Here is a 19,608-nt window from a genome sequence, read left to right on the forward strand (position 1 = left end):
TAGATCCTAGCATAAGTCAATTATAAAAGTTAAGAGTTCATCCAACGAACATTGATTCATTAAGTTTAGCACCTTGGTATACCTTGTACTGGGTTTTAATTGTTATTTTTTAATAAATTTGATTTGGTTTTTTAAAAATAAGAAATACTACTTTTATAAAGGACTCTAAATATAAATTCTAACACAAATTATCATATAGTAGTACACGCTATTTGTTTTTTCCCCTTTCAAATGTATCATTATCGAGTACTAATAATTTGTTGAATAAAGGGAAAAAGAGAAACCTTGCTCTACCCTGTGAGCGGTGCAATAGAAAAAAATATACATTGAGTAACATAATATTTACCAAACTGATTTTTTTTCGGTGACACATAAATTTTGGGTAATTTACCCAAAAAGGAATACAAATTTACAATTTGCAAGTGGAATAAGCATTATTTTGTGGATTCTATTTACAAATTTATTCATATTAATTAGTTTTGGGACCTAGGCCTGCCTATTGGTGGTAATCCGCGGAGAATATCGTTTTGGAACCCTATTGTGAATCGCATTAAATCTAGATTGTCGGGTTGGAATAGCAGGTTTCTATCTTTCGGTGGCCGTTTGATCCTTCTTAAAGCAGTTCTGACTTCTCTTCATGTCTATGCCCTTTCATTCTTGAAAGCTCCATCAGGTATAATCTCTTCCATTGAATCTTTATTGAATAATTTTTTTTTGGGGTGGGAGTGAGGATTGTCACAAAATTATTTAGATAGGTTGGAATACCTTTTGTTCTTGGTGGATTGGTGGTAGTCCGCTTAGTGTGCGGTTTCGCCGTTTGTTTGACTTGGGTGTGAACAAAACCATTTCGGTGGGCAACTTGTTTTTAACGGGTCTGGCGCGGGACGGGGGGGGGGTTTGAGTTGGCGGCGCATGGGCTGAGGATATGTTAGAGGAGTGTAGGGCGTTACTATTTGATGATGTGTTGGTTCCAAATGTTTCAGATAAATGGGTTTGGCTTCCAGACATTTCTACTGGATATTCTGTGCGAGACTCAACGGGGATCCACTCTTTCTTTGATGAATTCGAGGGGGTTCCGTTGAGTTCTTCCTAATCAAAATCTTTTTGTAAGGGATTCAATAGATAACGTTTTGGTATGTTTCAAAAAACTCCACTTTTTAATAATGTTTTTGAAAAATGAACTTCATTAATTCGTTCAAAACATTTTTTTTATTCGCCTATGACTTGTTACTTAATTGTGATACTTCTCAGATGGACACGTCTCTGGATTTTGTGTGGCATAAACAGATTCCGCTGAAGGTCTCGTTGTTTGCTTGAAGACTCATTTGAGACCGCTTACCAACAAAAGCTAACCTGACTATGTGTGGTGCTATTGCAACAGAAGACATTGTGTGTGTGTCAGGTTGCAGGCACGTGGAGATAGCATACATCTTTTTCTTTCGTGCACAATGAGTGCAGCTTTATGGCAGCAGGTCCGTGAGTGGATTGGATTCGATGGGGTGGATTCCAATAATATTTTCGATCGTTTGGTGCAGTTTATGCATATGACAGGTGGCAGTAAAGCTATACGCTCGTTCATGCAACTTATTTGGTTATTGTGTATGTGGGTTGTGTGGAATGAACGTAACAACCGTCTGTTTAATAATATTGTAACACATGTTCCTCGTCTGTTAGATAAGGTCAAATTGTTATCTTCAGGGTGGCTGAAGGCTAAAAATGCCATGTTTATGTATGGCACCCAGATGTGGTGGTCTAGCCCTTTAGCTTGTCTGGGCATAGGCTAATTGTTTGGTTTTTTGTTTTACTATTTGTACAGACACTGTATCTCTGTAGTGGTTACTAGGCACACCTTTTGCTTGGGAACTGCTTTTTGGTTGGTTATATAATTTCATTTTAACTTCTTAAAAAAAAAATGCATTGAAAATTGAAATATTTATATTTTTTTTATTTTAGAATCTTTAGAAAATACTCCAAAGATACTTGTAAAGACCCAAAATCTTAAGCCTAAAATTCTAGTTTTAGCGGCGTGATTAAGATAATGATAACTCTATTTTTTTTCTTTTTGTGAGGACGTGATAAATCTATCTGATTGTAGGATATGAGAGTGACGTATGAAAGAAATCGTATAACAACTATGGTAAATTCGTATACAAATAAGAATATTCTTTTTGTGAGCAATAACAAATACTATAGATCTTGACCGAAAAACAAAACAAATACTATAAATTTAAAAAATACACAAGGAGTGCAATTACAATGATAATATTGTTTATGTGGAATAAACCATATTTTTCTCAATAATGTCGTAATTAAACATATAATAATAATGGATTCAATTTCTATAACATCTCAATTCTCAAACTGCACTCTCTTATTTCATTTCATCAATCACTCAAGTGAACCCCACAAACACAAAAGATGACTGGCCCAGTTAATGGCGAACCCACCATCAAGTTCACCAAGTTATTCATCGATGGAGATTTTGTGGATTCGGTTACAGGTCAATACTATAATAATATATTTCCATTTATTTTGTTCACACTAGTGCTATTTTTTTTTTCTAGCTTTCTCTGCTCCTTCTCTCACAAATTGACATGATTCTATCTATAAATAACAAAGTTTTGCGTTTTTATTTAACTTGAATGATAAATAGTTGCCTCAACAAATATGGTAATAATAACACTGACACATCAGTCATGCTATAACCATCATGTTATTATTATTTTAAAAATTACAACAAAATTAATTTGCTAAATGTTCAATATTTTTTAATCTTTTTCAAGAAAGAAAAATTAGATATGACAAATTGTTTTTGAAACTCTTATTTATAAACTTTGACATATTAGCAACAAACGGTAAGTTTTATTTATTTTACAAAGCATGTTCGTGAAAAAAAAACTCTTATTTACAATCAAGTGATCGAACTTAGGTGTTTAATGAATTTTATTCAATAACGAATCGTTGAAGAATTGATGGATTTATTGATGGAATAATTCTTGGCTAACTTTATTTACCTCCCGTTGAATTCTGAATTATTTTGACCCTATTAAAAAAAAAAAAAACTCTTATTTATGTGCTTTTGTGTGTTGCTGGACGAAAAATTGAGAAAAACAGGCAAGACATTTGAAACAATAGATCCAAGAACAGGAGAAGTTATAGCAAGGATCAGCGAAGGAACCAAAGAAGACATTGATGTTGCTGTAAAGGCAGCTCGTTATGCATTTGACTTTGGTCCTTGGCCCCGCCTGCCTGGTGCTGTATGTTATTTTTCCTTCCTCTATTTTCATATATATATATATATATATATATATATATATACTACTATGTTGATATTAAATGAATTATTTTAGACAAAAAATTTGGATAATTCTTGATAAGAATCTTAAGCCCATAATCAACAACAAAACAAAAACATTGGTAAATCACAACTTCAAAGCAAAACTTGATCCTCTATACAAATCTTTCAATGTCAAACATATAAAAGGTGTGCATGTACTTGGAGCATATCCAACTTTGAACATGACCATTGTTTGAACTTTATATTATTTAGTATGTTTTTCGTATTTTGTTTGACAAACTCACAATGCTTCTTGTTGATTCATTGTGAGTTTGAAGATATATGTTAGATAATAAAATATTGAACTTTAGTTATTGAGCTTTTATATTAGTAAGTTAGAGTCCATTAGATTTTATTATATATTTTCTTATTAGGTACAACTTGATCACATATCTTATCTTTGCTTCTCTTGATTTTCACTCATGCGTGCATCCTTCCTCCACACTATGAGCATCCTTCCTCCACACTATGAGGAGGAAGTCTTTAATATTGATTTGCTTAAGCATTCTTGGCTTCACTATTATTTCCTCCCCAATAATCACAATTGGCACGTTCCTTGATTGAATGAAAGTATTTTTTCTTAAATGAATAAAGAAGTTTACTTTTCTTCAAAAAAAATAAAGAAGTTTACTTGTGTACGTGAAAAAATTGATATTTGGTTGTAGACTTGATAGTTAATCTCATAGTAAATTTAAAAGACCTAAACCGTAGAACATTTTAGACTGTACAATGTATTAGTAAAAAAAAAAAAACTACTTATATACGTCGATGAATATCATATTTCAATATATCATGTTCACGCCAAACTTTTAAAAGCTGAACGATCGAGTAAAATGTTTAATTTTTTACTTTTATGGTACAAACTCAAATGTTTTATTGGCTATATATTAAAACGTAACAAATGTCATTGTATAATTTACTAAAGGATGTCATTATAATCGCGTGAATATGTTGGAATGGACCCGTAACAAATGTCATTGTATAGTTTAGTAAAAAATGTCATTATAATCGCATGAATATGTTGGCATGAACATTGCGATATACAAGGGTCGGGTTTCAAACCTTAAATTCCTGGTTTATTCATCTTAAGGGATGAATTTATATCCAATAGACTGTTTGACAAAAAAAAAAAATGTCATTATATTCCTCAATCAAACGTATTTTTAGGAAGTATGCTTCATCGTAACCATGGCTTCATCTTCTATATTCCATCTTATCCATCTTCAAACTATGTTTCATCTTCCCACTTTTCCTTTGGTTCCTTTCTACCAACAAACCCTCCCCTTTCCACAAACTCGTTTGAACCCTCAAATCTCAACTCAATCTTTGAGTTCTCCCATATCCACACAAATCCATATTTTTAGATCACATGGTTTTCACCCACCAACTATTTATCTTTTTGTTTCTAAAACTTTCTCCACTCATCTCAATCTCTTTAATTCCATTTGCAAGTTTAATAGGTGCATATATAAACTCACTCAAATACCCTCATTTTCCATCACTCATCTATCATCACATTACCTACACTTTCCTCATCAATTTTTCATATAAACAGTCGGGAATGAAATGCAGTTCATTAGTTTCACTAAATAATCTCTAATATTCAGAGAAAGTCAATAAAGATTTTAAAACCACAAAAATAGAAATTACTATCTCAAAGAAATTTATAAAAAAAAAAGGCAAAGATACAATGTAAGAAGGTAGCTCAATATAATTCACAAAGCATATGATAGAAAGAGTTGGGAATTAGTAGAGTAGTTAAAAAGAAGACTGCTTTCCGGCTCACTAATGGTAATTTGTATAGCAGATTGGTACTTAGAGCAAACTAAAAATGTCTAAAATCAAAAATAAATGTCACCTACACCGTCGTACAATCTAGCCGATTGTGACACTATCGTTTATACAAAGTTGCATCATTACATTGTTTAACATGCAAACAATCATTTGTAAAATCACGCAGGTTCGTATCTTAATAGGTGTCTGTAAAATCATCTTAAGTTTTTCTCATTTCAAATTAGGACCTGTAAATTCCATCCACAATAATACTTGTATTTCACATACAAAATTTCCAAAGATACAGAAACGTGCGTCAATGACCACCTATAAAAAAAGTCTATTTATAATAAAACCCTCGCTCTCCATTGACAAAAAATCACTACCAATTTAGTACGGAAGTAGCATAAAATAAAAACAATCCTATTAAATAATCTCTATAACTCATTTAGAGTCAGTAAAATCAGCATCAATCACATCCCCATCTGCTCCCTTGCCTGATGATGATTCTGACTTCTGAGGGGCCAGACTCGCTAACCAGGTGGTGTAGGTCCTGCTGCATCTGCAGCTCCAGGTTGGTTATATATTATTTCCAATGGTGTGTTTAATGTGCCATTCAACAAGCATTTTCATTGCAATGGTGTGTTTAATAGTAGTTGAATGGTGTGTTGGATGAGAGAGAGGTTGAACCAATTCAACACAATTGAATGCAGACCGGATTGCCACGTGGCGCGCTGCCATTCGCTGAAAACTGGCGCGTGAGCGTGCAGAGCGCGGAGAGAGAAAATAATTTTTGGATAGATAAGGACACGTGGCACGTTTTAATTGGTTGTCCGGATTCTTATCATTTTCATAATTTAACCTCAATTATTTCGTTGTAAATTAATTTTTTTAAAAAAAAAAATTATACCAAAATTCATGATTTTTTTTTCTCTATAAATAGAGATTTGGTTCTTTTGATTTGGACACAGAAAAAAAAACCCAAGTTTTTCACTATCTTCTTCTTATTATTATCTTTCTATTAGCAAACTAATTGAAGTTTTAATCTTATTTTTAGTGAAATGGATCCCAATAATAACCATTTCAACAACCAAAATTATTCTAATTACCCATTTATTATTGTGTGTTGTGTGCTTGTTTGTTGTCTTGCATTTTAAGCTATTTGTGTGTTGCGTGCTTAGTTTGTTGTATTGCATTTTAAGTTAAGAAAATATAAATAAATTATTTAAATAAATTTTGTTTTTACAAACAAAAAAAAATTAAGTGTATCTTTATTTTAATTTAATTATAATCGATAATTTTAATTTTATATAATTATAAAAACAAAAATATAAAATTAAATAAAGAATAAGAAATAAAATGTGGTGGGGTAGGGTGTTGAATGAAAAAACCATTGGAGAGGTAAAAATTGAATGGATGTTGAATTAAGAGAGAGAAAATGATGTGGAGTGTTGGGAATTGATAAAGTGGGTGTTGAATGGTATTATTGTGTTGAACCATTGTACATAGAGACTGTCCAAGCTGCATAACTTCCTGATTGAGGGCAGCCATGGCATCTTTAATAGTTTGGTTCGAACCACCAGAAATAGCATCTTTAAGCTCTTCCAGCTTTGCTTCCACCTTCTCTTTCACAGGGCTGGGTACCTTTTCTCGTAGAAGATGAAGAGATGAAGACGATGATGCTTTTACTTTAGTGGGAGAAGGCTAAAAAATGAAGCAAATGAGGGCATAAGAAGAAGGGTTTTTGTGTTCTAGATTAATAATGATGTCACCTGAATATAAATTTTGGAAAAAATTGAGAAAAATATAAAAAGGTTAAAATCTCTGGAAAATATGAGGGTCAAAATTGCGCAATTGCTAGTATTTAGGGGGGCAATATTGCAATGAAGAAATTTTTGTTTAAGGGTTGATGCACCTCTCTTCCCTTATGTTACTTTCGTCTTATTTAGCAGCATGTTAAAATTGACAAGTCATATATGTTGACCAGGAAAGAGCAAAACTTATGATGAAATTTGCGGACCTAATTGATGAAAACATAGAAGAGCTAGCAGCACTTGATGCCATTGATGCAGGAAAGTTGTACCATATGTGTAAGGCTCTTGACATTCCCTCAGCAGCAAATACACTTCGTTACTATGCAGGTGCAGCTGATAAAATTCATGGAGAGGTATTAAAAGTTGCAAGAGAGTTCCATGCTTATACATTGATGGAACCAATTGGTGTTGTTGGACACATTATTCCTTGGAACTTTCCCACTTCCCTGTTCTTTGTCAAGGTTAGCCCTTGCTTAGCTGCTGGGTGCACCATGGTCGTCAAACCTGCTGAGCAAACACCTCTATCTGCTTTGTTTTATGCTCATCTAGCTAAATTGGTATGATTCGGTAAATCATTAATTTCTACTTAGCATCTTATATCACCTATGAAGCATTGACACGAACATCAACACATCGACACTATTAATAATTTGAAGTGTCGAGATACATAGCACATCACATGTTACTTGAGCTCAAGGTGATTGTGTTTTCTTTGTTTTTGCCTTCTTGTAGGCTGGAATCCCAGATGGAGTGATCAATGTAGTACCCGGATTTGGAGCTACTGCTGGTGCTGCAGTGAGCTCACACATGGACATTGATGCGGTAAGTGAGATTTAAAATTGTGGTGGTAACAGTTAGGGGTGTTCGCGGTCCGGTTTGGATCGGTTTTGAGGTTAAAAATCAACCGATCCAAAATAAAAATCACGTGCGGTTCGGTTCGGTTTGGATGATTATGTTAAAAAAATTTGAACCGATTCGACCCAAATATATGCGGTTTAATTTGGATCGGTTTTTGGATATCCAAAGTGTAACATGTAATTTTTTTTTAATATTAATATTACTCATACACAATAAAATAATAGGTTTGATACAAAATATGACACAAATTTATTAAAAAAGTTAACATTACACAATGAAAATGATTGATTATATTTGAAATAGATGAAGTAGTAATAATATAGATTAAATTAATGCAATATATAAGATTAAATACCAATAAGCAATATATCAGTGCAATATATAATACTAATAAAATAATAAATAAGTATAAAAATTTACTTTTGCGGTTCGGTTTGGTTCGGTTCGGTTTTGAAAACGCAATCCGAAATCCGATCCGATCATAGCGGTTTTTCCAAAGCAACATCCAAACACATCCAAAAATATTCGGTTTTTTGCGGTTTTCGGTTTTTTTGGATCGGTTTGCGGTTTTATTTTGGATCAGTTTGGATTTGAACACCCCTAGTAACAGTCACGTCACATTTTTTATGTTGTGGAGAATCGCAGTCAAATGTAGTTGATAATCGATGTCACTCTGGCTGGGAGACTGGGACATCAAAACATGGACCATATTGATGTTGAATATATAATATTGCTTTAATTTTTTATGTATGTTTAGGTTAGCTTTACTGGTTCAACACAAACTGGGCGTGAGATAATGCAAGCTGCAGCTAAGAGTAACTTGAAACATGTTTCACTTGAATTAGGAGGCAAGTCACCCCTCATAATATTTGATGATGCTGATATTGACAAAGCTACTGAACTTGCTCTATTAGGCATCCTATTTAACAAGGTGATATATAATATAATGCTTCATGAGATCCTTTCTTTTTAAACATCTTAATTTGGTTTTATGTGACAAACGCCAACCTTTCATTTTTCCTTTTTCTGAACACAGGGAGAAGTGTGTGTTGCAAGTTCACGTGTGTTTGTTCAAGAAGGGATCTATGATGAATTTGAGAAAAAATTGGTAGAAAAGGCTAAAACTTGGGTCATTGGAGACCCATTTGATCCTAAAGTTCAGCAAGGACCTCAAGTAAGGAAACTAGCTAGTGGCGCAATGATTGTTAAAACCTACAAATTAGTTACACTAGAAACACTCTTTTTAATGTGTAAAAATAGATTCAAAAGGTGTTTATAAAAATGGACGGAGGGGTAATAATTACTTTGCATTATTCTCATCTTTTGGGTTACAATCTTGTGTACATTAATGTAGGTTGACAAGAAACAATTTGAAAAAGTTCTTTCATATATAGAGCATGGGAAGAAAGAAGGAGCTACCCTTTTGACTGGGGGTAAAACAGTGGGAAACAAAGGATACTATATTGAACCAACAATTTTCTCCAATATAAAGGTGAATAACAAGTCCACAATCAATTTTTGTATGTTAGGCATAATTAATAACCATTGCTTTACAAATTGTTTAACTACTTGTTTAGGATGATATGGTTATAGCACAGGATGAAATATTTGGTCCTGTGATGGCACTGAAGAAGTTTAAGTAAGTTTTTTTTATTTTTTTTTATTTCTTATATTGTAGATTTAGTATATACAACCTAATGTTAGTGTTACTAATAATGTAAGAAAAAAAATCACCTTTTTAACTAACAAAATTATTTATAGTATTTTTAACTGTGTTTGTTCAATCTTTTTAAATTAATTAGAATATAAAATAATGGTTTGTCTGATTAAAATGTAAAGCTATTTCCAGTAGCTTCAAAAAATGATTTTAATGAGTGAACCATTAAAAAAAAGTTACAATTATAAACAAAAACAAATCAAATTTGACTTTTCATAAAAATCTCTAAAATGACATTTAAAATTCAATATTATTTTTATTTTAATCTCAAATATATTTATGGTATGAAATGTGAATAACAGGACTATTGAGGAAGCAATTAAGAGTGCTAATAATACAAGATATGGACTAGCAGCAGGTATTGTGACAAAGAATTTGGATATTGCAAACACAGTGTCAAGATCCATTCGTGCAGGCACTATTTGGATAAACTGTTATTTTGCTTTTGGAGATGATATTCCTTTTGGAGGATATAAAATGAGTGGATTTGGAAGAGATTATGGATTAGAAGCCCTTCACAAGTATCTACAAGTTAAATCTGTTGTTACTCCCATTTATAATTCTCCCTGGCTCTAAGTATTTAACTTTGTATTTTGTAAAGTGACTAGTAATTCTTGACCAAAAAAAAAAAAAGTGACTAGTAATTCCAACTTTATACCACCCAAATGCTATCTTTTTTTATCGGTGAACTCAGCTCATCTATTATAAACCATTAATCGTGAAAATAAAGTTTTTCAATGATTTTGTCATTGGTGTTAATTATAAGCTTCGGTTTCTGTCATTTTGTGTAAAAATGTGCATAATACAACCTAGGGTTTTTTTAGGGGACAACCTAGGGTTTTTCTTACCCCCGTAAAAAAATCAAATAGTCTTTTTTTTATATACAGAAATCGATTTAATTATTCAAACAGTTATGAACACTTTAAATATTGTGTGCATTCCTTTTAGGATATCTTGTTTATCCAATTAGATTTAATTATTCAAATAACTGTGAACACTGCCATTCAAAACAAAAGTATTGGCTTGCCCAAATTTTTTTTAATTATATTTTCACCTAATTCATACCCAATAACCAACCACCGGCTCTTTACTTATTTTTTTGAGAGGTGATCTTTACTTATTTGCCACTTCACCTTGTCGCAATAAAGTTTTCGTCTTCTTTCTCCTGCAATCTCTTTTCAGATATATACTTTTCCTTTTTCATTCAGATTTAAGTCAATCATGCTACTCACACCTAATCATACATACACTATCAAATATTTATATAATTTTTTTTATTGATAATATTTATATAAATAATTTTATTACCTTATTGTTTATTGTTTTCTGCGTTAATTATATTTTTGGTCCCTATAAAATTGATAACTTCTAAGTTGAGTTCTTACTTAATTTTAGTAGGTTTTTTAGTCCTTACAAAAAAAATTACTTCTAATTTTAGTTCTTGTTACGACAAAGTTTGTTTAATTATCTTTAAACTCTTAAATTTTTAAACGATTTTTTTATGACAAGTTTATAACACTATGAAAGGTGCATTTACTTAAAATTTAGAATTTTTTAACATGAAACGAATTAAATATGAATTTTTTAAAATGACAAAAGTTAAAGATAAAATTAACAAATTATGGACGTAGAAATCAAATTTTGCGACAATTTTTTGAAGAGGAACTTTTAGTAATGTTTTTAACACGTCTGCGAAAAATTGTTCAAAAACTCAAGAGTTTAAGCATAAATTAAACAAATTTGAATTGAGGAGAGATTAATAAATGAGTGCAAAATTTTATTTTAAGGACTAAGAGAACTATTAAAATTAAGTAAAGACTAAATTTAAAAGGTCTCAATATTTAACCCTTATTTTCTTTTTATGTTAGACTTGTTTATTTTTACACACACAAAAAACAAACAAACAAAAAAATTACCCTGAATCTGCAATGTTCCACTTCTCTGTCCTTAGTGTGTGAGTTTCGATAGAATCTTTAAATTTAAAAAGAGCATTTAGTGAAAAAAATTAAATTAAATTTTAAAAGCAGTGCTATATGATGCAAATGAATAACACATGACACTGAATACGATAAAATATGGGTGAGCCACTGGTGTCATAACTTTTTTAACTAGTTTCTTTTTTAATTTAAAAGCAGTGCTATATGATGCAAATGACACTTAAATAAGGGTTGTCTGACTGGGACACTGGTTAAAAAAGTTAAAAATAAAAACTTTTTATTAAAGACAACAGTTTTTTGACTTTTTTAAAGTAGAATATTTTACTTTTCATCATTTTTTAATGTAAAGTTTTTATATTAATCTTTTTAACCAATGTCCTATGACACTAGTTGACATTCCCATTAAATAATAATAAATAAATAAATAAAAGTAAAACGTCGGTAATGAACAGTGTTCCAATGGCAACTGTGCATGACACAATGATGCATTTGTTGCTATTCATCTCTCTCGTCCATATCGTACCATTCAGCTTTAAAATCCGTTCCATGATTAATTCATGACACATATACGACTGGTTTTGATAATCAAATGCGCATATACGGCCATGCCAAATATTCTCTCTATTGGGTTCTTTTCTTTCTCTTTTGTGTATTAGAGAGAATGACACAAATCATAGGAATTCTCCGTTTAAATCCGAGTAATCATACAATATGCTTAATTTAACTATTTTACTTATTGTCAAATGAGTTAGATTTTATGAACACATATTGTATTCTTTATCTACTCCATCCGTCCTTAATTATGAACATCAATCGGACAAAAGAAAGAAAAAAGTTCCTAAATATAAGTCTCTTTCAAATTAATAAACACATTTCTTTTCACAAGTATAACATTAATTAATAAACTAATTTGTTTTAAAAAAAACTCATTAGAAGTTGTGTGCATAATATGATATCGAATTTATATAAAAAATAAAAAAAAAGAGGGTGATTTAGTAATATTCTCGCATAAAATGTAATCATTAATTGTACAAGTAACTTTTTTTAAGTATATATTGTATGATATTTGTAATGAGATTTTAATTATAGAAGGCGCCAATGGATGAATATAGTCCGGTCTTCTCAACCCCATATTTTTTGAGAGTTTTGTTGACAAATCTCCTTGGAACACACTTTAATATTTTTAGATAAAGAAATTATTCATACAAAAATTAAATAATTCAATTAATTAAATATACATATTTTTATAAAATTTTACTATTTTAAATCTTTAAAGAGTGCACTAAAGCACATGTTATATTTTTCTTATTGTATACATAACAGTGAAAAGTATTAGGAAATGTGCCTGTTTAAAATTATATCACTTTTTCCCACTGGTGGCTGAGCCAATCATGCATTTCTCAATGTGTATATATATATATATATAATATAATGAGTTCACTTGTATGACCAGATAGCTACAGCCCTCAAATCAACCTTCTTAGTTTCTGTTAACACTGGTTAATCCCTAACACAAACACAGATGACTGATCTTAACTCCAGTAATGGGGACAACAGCTCCTTGTTCAAAATGCCGACCATCAAGTATAACAAGCTCTTCATCAATGGAGATTTTGTCGATTCTGTATCAGGTAATTTGCATTCATATATTTTCTTTCTATTTCTACTAAAGAATTTGCGTTAAGAGGATCTCCATTACACATACTAAATTCATATTTCTTAGTTTTTTTTTTTTTTTTTAGACCCATAACTGTCACGTTATATTTAAAAACACTAACTAATTTTCATTTTAATGCTAAAATTCATGTTTTAATTGTTCTTGAATACTAAGAGATGAGATGCTCTCTAAGGTTGTGACTCAAATTTAATAATTAATCACGGCCACCAGATCCAATAACTCTTGAGCACGAGAAGTGTAATAAGAAAAATAAAAAAACAATCATCACCTTACCTTATATAATTTTTTGGAGATGAGTAGAATACAGTTTGTTCCAAAATATAAAACCCACCACCGCTTTCTAACTATATTTTGATCCTTTTATTGACTTAAGACACTTTCTAAACAAGCCCCAAGCATATTACGGTACATATCCAAATAAATCCAAACATAATTATTGTTGTAGCAAATTTGTTTGGCTATATGAGGAAAAAGAAAAGAAAAACAGGAGAAATAGATTACGTCCTTATAAAGGACACACCATGGGCATAAGTCAAAAAATCTGAGGATGAGCTAGGTAGTGGCTGCTAGATCATAACTAAAGATTCCAGACAATTAGCTCTCAATTTTGCTAGAATATCAGCACACAAATTTCTTTTCTAGAGAATATGTTAGGGAGAAAAGTATTAATCTCTTCTAATGTAATCTCCTAGTATATTTCTCCCTAATAAAAAAAATATATATATATATATATTCTGTACATAATATTTGTATCGCAAATGCAACATTACTCACAATTAGATTGAGCAAAAGTCTAGTTATATTTGTCCATAACGACTTATTTTGGTCAAAATACATTTTAAGACCCTAGGAATGGATTAGTCTCTGTTTTCTTTATTAGATAAGCTCTCTCTAATTGCATGCGAAGATACTTTAAAAAGATAAAAATGATTAAGTTAAAGTGCAAAATACCAAGTACTCAAGCCACGTTGGCTTATTTAACGGGGTAGGTTCCCCAAGTTCTTTGTTTTATGTTTTCCTCTATGTTAGGCTCTAAGCTCTTTTTCTCATTAAAAAAAATAAAAATTGAAATGATATTTTAATTTTTTATAAAATAACATTAATAATTTTTATGGAAAATTAGGAAGCACATTTGAAACAATAGACCCAAGAACAGGAGATGTGATTGCAAGAATAAGTGAAGGAGCAAAAGAAGACATTGAAATTGCAGTTAAAGCAGCACGTGAAGCATTTGATTCAGGTCCATGGCCCCGGATGTCTGGTGTTGTATGTTACAGTATTCTCTATTATTTTTCTTATTTATTTTCATTGCCTTCTAATAATCTAAATTAATGATGAGTTGATATTAAATATCAGGAACGTGCGAAAATAATGATGAAATTTGCAGAACTAATTGATGAAAACATAGAAGAACTAGCAACATTAGATGCAATTGATGCTGGCAAGGTGTACTTTATCAACAAGGCTTTTGAAATTCCTTCAGCAGCAAATACACTACGTTACTATGCAGGTGCTGCTGATAAAATTCATGGTGAGGTATTAAAATCTTCTGGCCAATTCCATGCATACACACTGATGGAACCAATTGGTGTTGTGGGACACATCATTCCATGGAATGCTCCCACTATGGTTTTCTTCACCAAAGTTAGCCCTTCCTTAGCTGCTGGGTGCACCATGGTTCTCAAACCTGCTGAACAAACACCTCTTTCTGCTTTGTTTTATGCCCATCTAGCTAAGCTGGTAATGTACCTTAGATCAGTACCTTTAATTTTCATAGACCATATAGATGTTAATGTTTTTTTTCTAGAGGACTAGTTTGGACCTTCACTAGTCATTTTTGTTTGTGTTCTAAAGGCTGGGATCCCAAATGGAGTGCTGAATGTAGTACCCGGATTTGGTCCAACTGCTGGTGCTGCAATCAGCTCACACATGGACATAGATGTTGTAAGTTAACTATACGAAAAAGGAAATGCTAACTAGGCTTCTAAAATTGCTCTCAAACACCTTAAAATTACACTTTAAATTCCCTTTGATTTTTGTATCTTCAGGTCAGCTTTACTGGTTCAGTTGAAGTAGGCCGTGAAATAATGCAAGCTGCAGCTAAGAGTAATTTAAAACATGTTTCACTTGAATTAGGAGGCAAGTCACCTCTCATAATTTTCGATGATGCAGACATAGACAAAGCTGTTGAGCTAGCTCTTTTGGGTATCCTAGCTAACAAGGTTCATTTTGCCTTCCGAAAATCTTTTCCTTACAAAGAACATCCTCTGCTATATTGTTGTGTAGCCAACATTTTATTTCTAAGCTTCTTGTCTTTGTAGGGAGAAATTTGCGTTGCATGTTCCCGTGTGTTTGTTCAGGAAGGGATCTACGATCAAGTAGAGAAGAAGTTGGTGGAGAAGGCAAAAGCCTGGGTCATTGGAGATCCTTTTGATCCTAAAACTCAACAAGGACCTCAGGTAAGGTCAATATATAATGGTCTAGCAGGAGAAGTTAGTCTCTCACAACCACCGAACCACAGTTGGAATTCCTGCTACATTTAGTGTCAGCCTGTCAGGAAGGATTCAAATTGGAATGCAAGACATTCACATAAATGGATAATATATAGTAGTACATCAATCATGTTATTAAAACTATTTCTAAAAATATATATCTACTCGATTCTTTCTTTTTCTCGATGCTAAGGACCCTACTAGGTTGGCTTGGTAACAGTTTTCTATTGTAGGCTGATAGGAACCAATTCGAAAAAATCATTTCCTATATTGAGCATGGAAAGAGAGAAGGAGCTACACTCTTGACTGGAGGTAGAAGAGTGGGCAGTCAGGGCTACTACATTGAACCTACAATTTTCTCCAATGTAAAGGTAATCAATTATATTTGTATCAATTTTGGGTATCTTCATCATAGGTTGATAATTCACCATCATGTTTTCTTTCCTTTTATCTCATCAAAAACGTTGAATTGAATAACCTATTTAGGAGGACATGCTTATAGCACAGGATGAAATATTTGGCCCTGTGATGGCACTAATGAAGTTCAAGTAAGATACATTTATTTTTGTTTTTTAATTGCCATACCATTTAGGGGCAGGTTGATGAATGGTGGATTAATTTAAGTATGGGATGTGAATAACAGGACTATTGAGGAAGCCATTAAGAGTGCCAACAATACCAGATATGGCCTAGCAGCAGGCATTGTGACCAAGAACTTGGATATTGCAAACACTGTTTCAAGGTCCATCCGTGCAGGCATTATTTGGATCAACTCTTATCTTGCCGTGGGAAGTGACATTCCTTTTGGAGGATATAAAATGAGTGGATTTGGAAGAGATCAGGGATTAGAAGCTCTTCACAAGTACTTACAAGTTAAATCCATTGTAACACCTATTTACAATTCTCCCTGGCTTTGAACGTCTCCTACATGTATAAAATAAAATCAACCCGTGCATCATGTATGCATGTGTATTTATGCAAGCTATTTTGTTTTCTTTCCTTCTAAATGGAGCAAAGTTGCACTCGTCTCATTGTCTCTCTTTCCTGTAATATCTATTAGGGACTGGCAAATATAAGGACCGGTATGTAATAATGGATATTTGGTTTATATACATTCAAATCCCATATGGGGTAACTCTTGTTGAATGCACACGGTGATGCAGAGCATATTAGCCACACCATATGCTTAGTAGTTAGTACTCTATAAAAGAATGTGCCAGAGAAGGATAGACGCAATGAAAAGCATCCAGGGAGTGTTCCAAATGTTGCTTATATTTTCATTAAGCGCCTTCAAGTCAATTTATCAATTTGGATACCTAAATATCCAAGTACGAAATTACATGTTACCTGCTAGATGTATGTTTAATTTTGTACAGATTAGAAAGTTATGGCCAAGATAATAGTGATCTACATAGACATCATTCCTCATTTGTACGGAAAAAAAAAATAGTAGGAAATGATGAAAAGCATATATTGGCATCCTAAAATTTTGTATTATAAGCATTATAAGAAAGCAGCACCACCATAACAATTTTTTAAAAACAACACTTGCCAGATCCATGGCAGTTTATCGACCCAGCAATGCAACACGGTCCTTCTGCACTGCCTGAGCTAAGTTGATATCAAAGAGCTCACATCGTATAGGCATCTCCATCTCATAGAAGGGGTTCTTCAAAACATAATCCGTGTACAATTCATATACGAATTTCAGTAAACTTTCCATTTGTTGAGTTCCAGGTTCACAGACCACGAAAAACTTCGTCCCTGTGGCAGAGAAGAATTAATTTCGTATCAAATTAATTATATTAATATTTAAAATCTACCAGTACTAGGTTATAGATGGTAGTTCATCAAATAGTGCTTCAATTTAACACGGACGTACAGAATACAGCATCACAGTGAACGCAAAGGCCAATTAAGGTGACAAATCTACGGTAAGAATTCAAACATAATTTGTAACTACTGGTGCGGCAAGGCACCTTAAATGACCAAGGCATTACATACAGGTAAAATTACAAGGCACATAAGACTATGTTACCAATAATTATTACTAAACTTTCTCTCCTTAAATGTTAGTAAATCCCAGCCACAGCACAGACTACACAGTACAGTGCCTCCAAGGTTACTTACCAAAAGCAAACATTGGTATTAGATATACCAATCAGTGATATGTACCAGATTTTTGGCATTCATTATTCATTATGTGATTTTGAAATCTTAACATAATGATGAGTTATGGAAAATAATACCTGTCAGTGACTGGAAGCAATGAAGATCAAATGTGTCAGCTTGGAGTAATTCAATTCCTGTGCAACCAGAAACAGGTGACAACTGCTGAGAGATGGCATGCATTGAATGCCATAAGCTAGCCACCCGTAAGCTATCATTGGTGTCCATTCGTCCAGAAGACCCATAATCCTAAATATCAGAAAATTAAACATAATTTTAAAACATTAAATTAAAAATAATTGCTGCAATTCAACTGCACCAACAACAGTAGTAAAAACTTTCTGAGTTAGATGGGGTTGGTTATAGTTACGGATTAAATGATGCCATTGTGATTTGTCAAGGCTGTTAATCAAGGTCTTGTCTAAAAATCTCTGTTGAGAATTTTTCTAGTCTTTCTTACGTCTGCAATTATATAAAAAAAACTACTGCAAGCATTCAAAATCAATATAAATAAAATTATAATTATTTTTATTGTAAGCTTAAGGAAAGAAAGTTGACTTAGCCTTATTTCCATCTACGACGTGAATCCATATCCTAAAACCAAAAATCAACAAATTTCTTAAACATAATAAAATCTCGAATAAGGCTATAAATTAATACCAGAAAATAAATAACGGGATGAAAATATATAGGGATCTTGGATATGAAGCCTCGATACTCCAAAAATGCCAAAGTATCGGTGTCAAACACATATCTGACACCGATACGTGTGTGATACGTCCTGATACATACCAGGGAAGTATCCAACAATTAAATCTTAATTTTAAAAAAACATTGGTCGATATGTTTGTGATACAGCTATTTGTTGGGAATACGCACAGGATACTTAATAAGCAATGGAAAAAAACAGCAGAACCTTATAGTAGATCAATCCACCAGACTTATTGATGATGTAAAGACTGTAAACCGCTGCCATTACCAAAAGCCTTTGCAAGAATCTGAAATGCCATGTTTAAGCAATTTAACTTAATTAAAATTTTGTTGCAGAACTTTGATGCGACAAAGCAAGGAACATTTAAGTGGAAAACAGCATGTATACTAATATTGATTATTGAAAGCATATTGTACCTGCTCTACCTAAATCATATCTATAGATGCAAACACGGAACAATATTCTAATATCATAAGTAAGGCTTAATAGATTTGAATGGAGAACTTTGATATATTTAGAATTCTTGTTGTGATGTTAGAACAAAATCAAACTGTAAAAAAGCTCTGTGTGTATGGAACATTCAGTTATTGATGATATGAACTGAAATTTGATGTATGTGTATATGGTAAGAACATTACTGTGAACTGAAATTGCTACGAAGGAAGAAAATTATGCTGTTATACCTCAAGGAGTGGGCGAAAGCGGCGCTGCTGAATGGACTTGATTGTGCGCTGGTCGTGCTCGCCGCCACAGTGGAGATCGGTGACGGTGTTGATTTCTCTGGGATAAAGGTCTCCGCCACGAACCAGCGTGAGAAATGATAGTTTTTTATCCAATTAAAATTAAATTTGGATCTAGTCAGCGAGTCTCCCGACATTCTCTAAACGATTTAAAATAAGACATTATTCTTTTAAAAAATCAATATTTTAAAGTGTATTGATTATACAAAATTTTTATAAAAATTTATCATTTAAAGTTTTAAAGAGTGTCTCGAAGACATTCGTTATCATTTTCCTTTAAATTTTGAGGGTTGGTTCGGTAAAAAATAAACAATAACGGATACTGGAAAATTAATTTATAGATGACGTCAAATTACCGAAAAACTAACTTATTAACGAGTA

The 19,608-nt window shown here is 32.4% G+C and overlaps 3 protein-coding genes across 4 annotated transcripts; 2 read left to right on the forward strand and 1 right to left on the reverse strand.

Moving 5' to 3' along the window:
* The first annotated feature begins 2,254 nt into the window (after positions 1-2,254).
* Positions 2,255-10,248, forward strand: LOC11409735 (aldehyde dehydrogenase family 2 member C4). Its single transcript, XM_039829577.1, has 9 exons — positions 2,255-2,500; positions 3,115-3,257; positions 7,098-7,481; positions 7,657-7,746; positions 8,540-8,713; positions 8,819-8,956; positions 9,137-9,274; positions 9,360-9,421; positions 9,802-10,248. Exons 1-9 carry the CDS (start codon positions 2,419-2,421, stop codon positions 10,073-10,075), a joined length of 1,485 nt encoding a protein of 494 aa, XP_039685511.1. The 5' UTR covers positions 2,255-2,418; the 3' UTR covers positions 10,076-10,248.
* A 2,619-nt stretch (positions 10,249-12,867) lies between these two features.
* On the forward strand, positions 12,868-16,756 carry LOC11422599 (aldehyde dehydrogenase family 2 member C4). The gene is made up of 9 exons (XM_003629600.4): positions 12,868-13,067; positions 14,238-14,380; positions 14,471-14,854; positions 14,969-15,058; positions 15,163-15,336; positions 15,436-15,573; positions 15,840-15,977; positions 16,093-16,154; positions 16,250-16,756. Exons 1-9 carry the CDS (start codon positions 12,959-12,961, stop codon positions 16,521-16,523), a joined length of 1,512 nt encoding a protein of 503 aa, XP_003629648.1. The 5' UTR covers positions 12,868-12,958; the 3' UTR covers positions 16,524-16,756.
* A 104-nt stretch (positions 16,757-16,860) lies between these two features.
* On the reverse strand, positions 16,861-19,342 carry LOC11415750 (trafficking protein particle complex subunit 4). 2 transcript variants are annotated; one of them, XM_003630763.4, is made up of 4 exons: positions 19,171-19,342; positions 18,692-18,773; positions 17,856-18,024; positions 16,861-17,370 (listed from the first exon to the last, which is right to left on the reverse strand). In XM_003630763.4, the coding sequence occupies exons 2-4, from the start codon at positions 18,749-18,751 to the stop codon at positions 17,174-17,176; spliced, it is 426 nt and encodes a 141-aa protein (XP_003630811.2). In that variant the 5' UTR covers positions 18,752-18,773; positions 19,171-19,342; the 3' UTR covers positions 16,861-17,173. The 2 variants fall into 2 exon arrangements, with proteins under 2 accessions (XP_003630811.2, XP_024628196.1); XM_024772428.2 differs by lacking the exon at positions 19,171-19,342 and adding an exon at positions 18,146-18,369.
* Positions 19,343-19,608: the final 266 nt, after the last annotated feature.

The sequence above is a fragment of the Medicago truncatula genome, chromosome 8 (assembly GCF_003473485.1).
Source record: "Medicago truncatula cultivar Jemalong A17 chromosome 8, MtrunA17r5.0-ANR, whole genome shotgun sequence".
In the NCBI taxonomy this organism is placed as follows: Eukaryota; Viridiplantae; Streptophyta; class Magnoliopsida; order Fabales; family Fabaceae; genus Medicago; species Medicago truncatula.

Excerpts from the sequence above, each read along its gene's own strand:
- LOC11409735 (XM_039829577.1), top strand. The coding sequence starts at position 2,419 with ATGACTGGCCCAGTTAATGGCGAACCCACCATCAAGTTCACCAAGTTA. Across the intron at positions 2,501-3,114 it reads TTTTGTGGATTCGGTTACAG|GCAAGACATTTGAAACAATA; the intron begins GTCAATACTATA and ends TGAGAAAAACAG. Across the intron at positions 9,275-9,359 it reads CAATTTTCTCCAATATAAAG|GATGATATGGTTATAGCACA; the intron begins GTGAATAACAAG and ends CTACTTGTTTAG.
- LOC11422599 (XM_003629600.4), top strand. The coding sequence starts at position 12,959 with ATGACTGATCTTAACTCCAGTAATGGGGACAACAGCTCCTTGTTCAAA. Across the intron at positions 13,068-14,237 it reads TTTTGTCGATTCTGTATCAG|GAAGCACATTTGAAACAATA; the intron begins GTAATTTGCATT and ends ATGGAAAATTAG. Across the intron at positions 15,574-15,839 it reads AAACTCAACAAGGACCTCAG|GCTGATAGGAACCAATTCGA; the intron begins GTAAGGTCAATA and ends TTTCTATTGTAG.
- LOC11415750 (XM_003630763.4), bottom strand. The coding sequence starts at position 18,751 with ATGGCAGCGGTTTACAGTCTTTACATCATCAATAAGTCTGGTGGATTG. Across the intron at positions 18,025-18,691 it reads GTGGATTGATCTACTATAAG|GATTATGGGTCTTCTGGACG; the intron begins GTTCTGCTGTTT and ends TCTGATATTTAG. Across the intron at positions 17,371-17,855 it reads TTGCTTCCAGTCACTGACAG|GGACGAAGTTTTTCGTGGTC; the intron begins GTATTATTTTCC and ends TCTCTGCCACAG.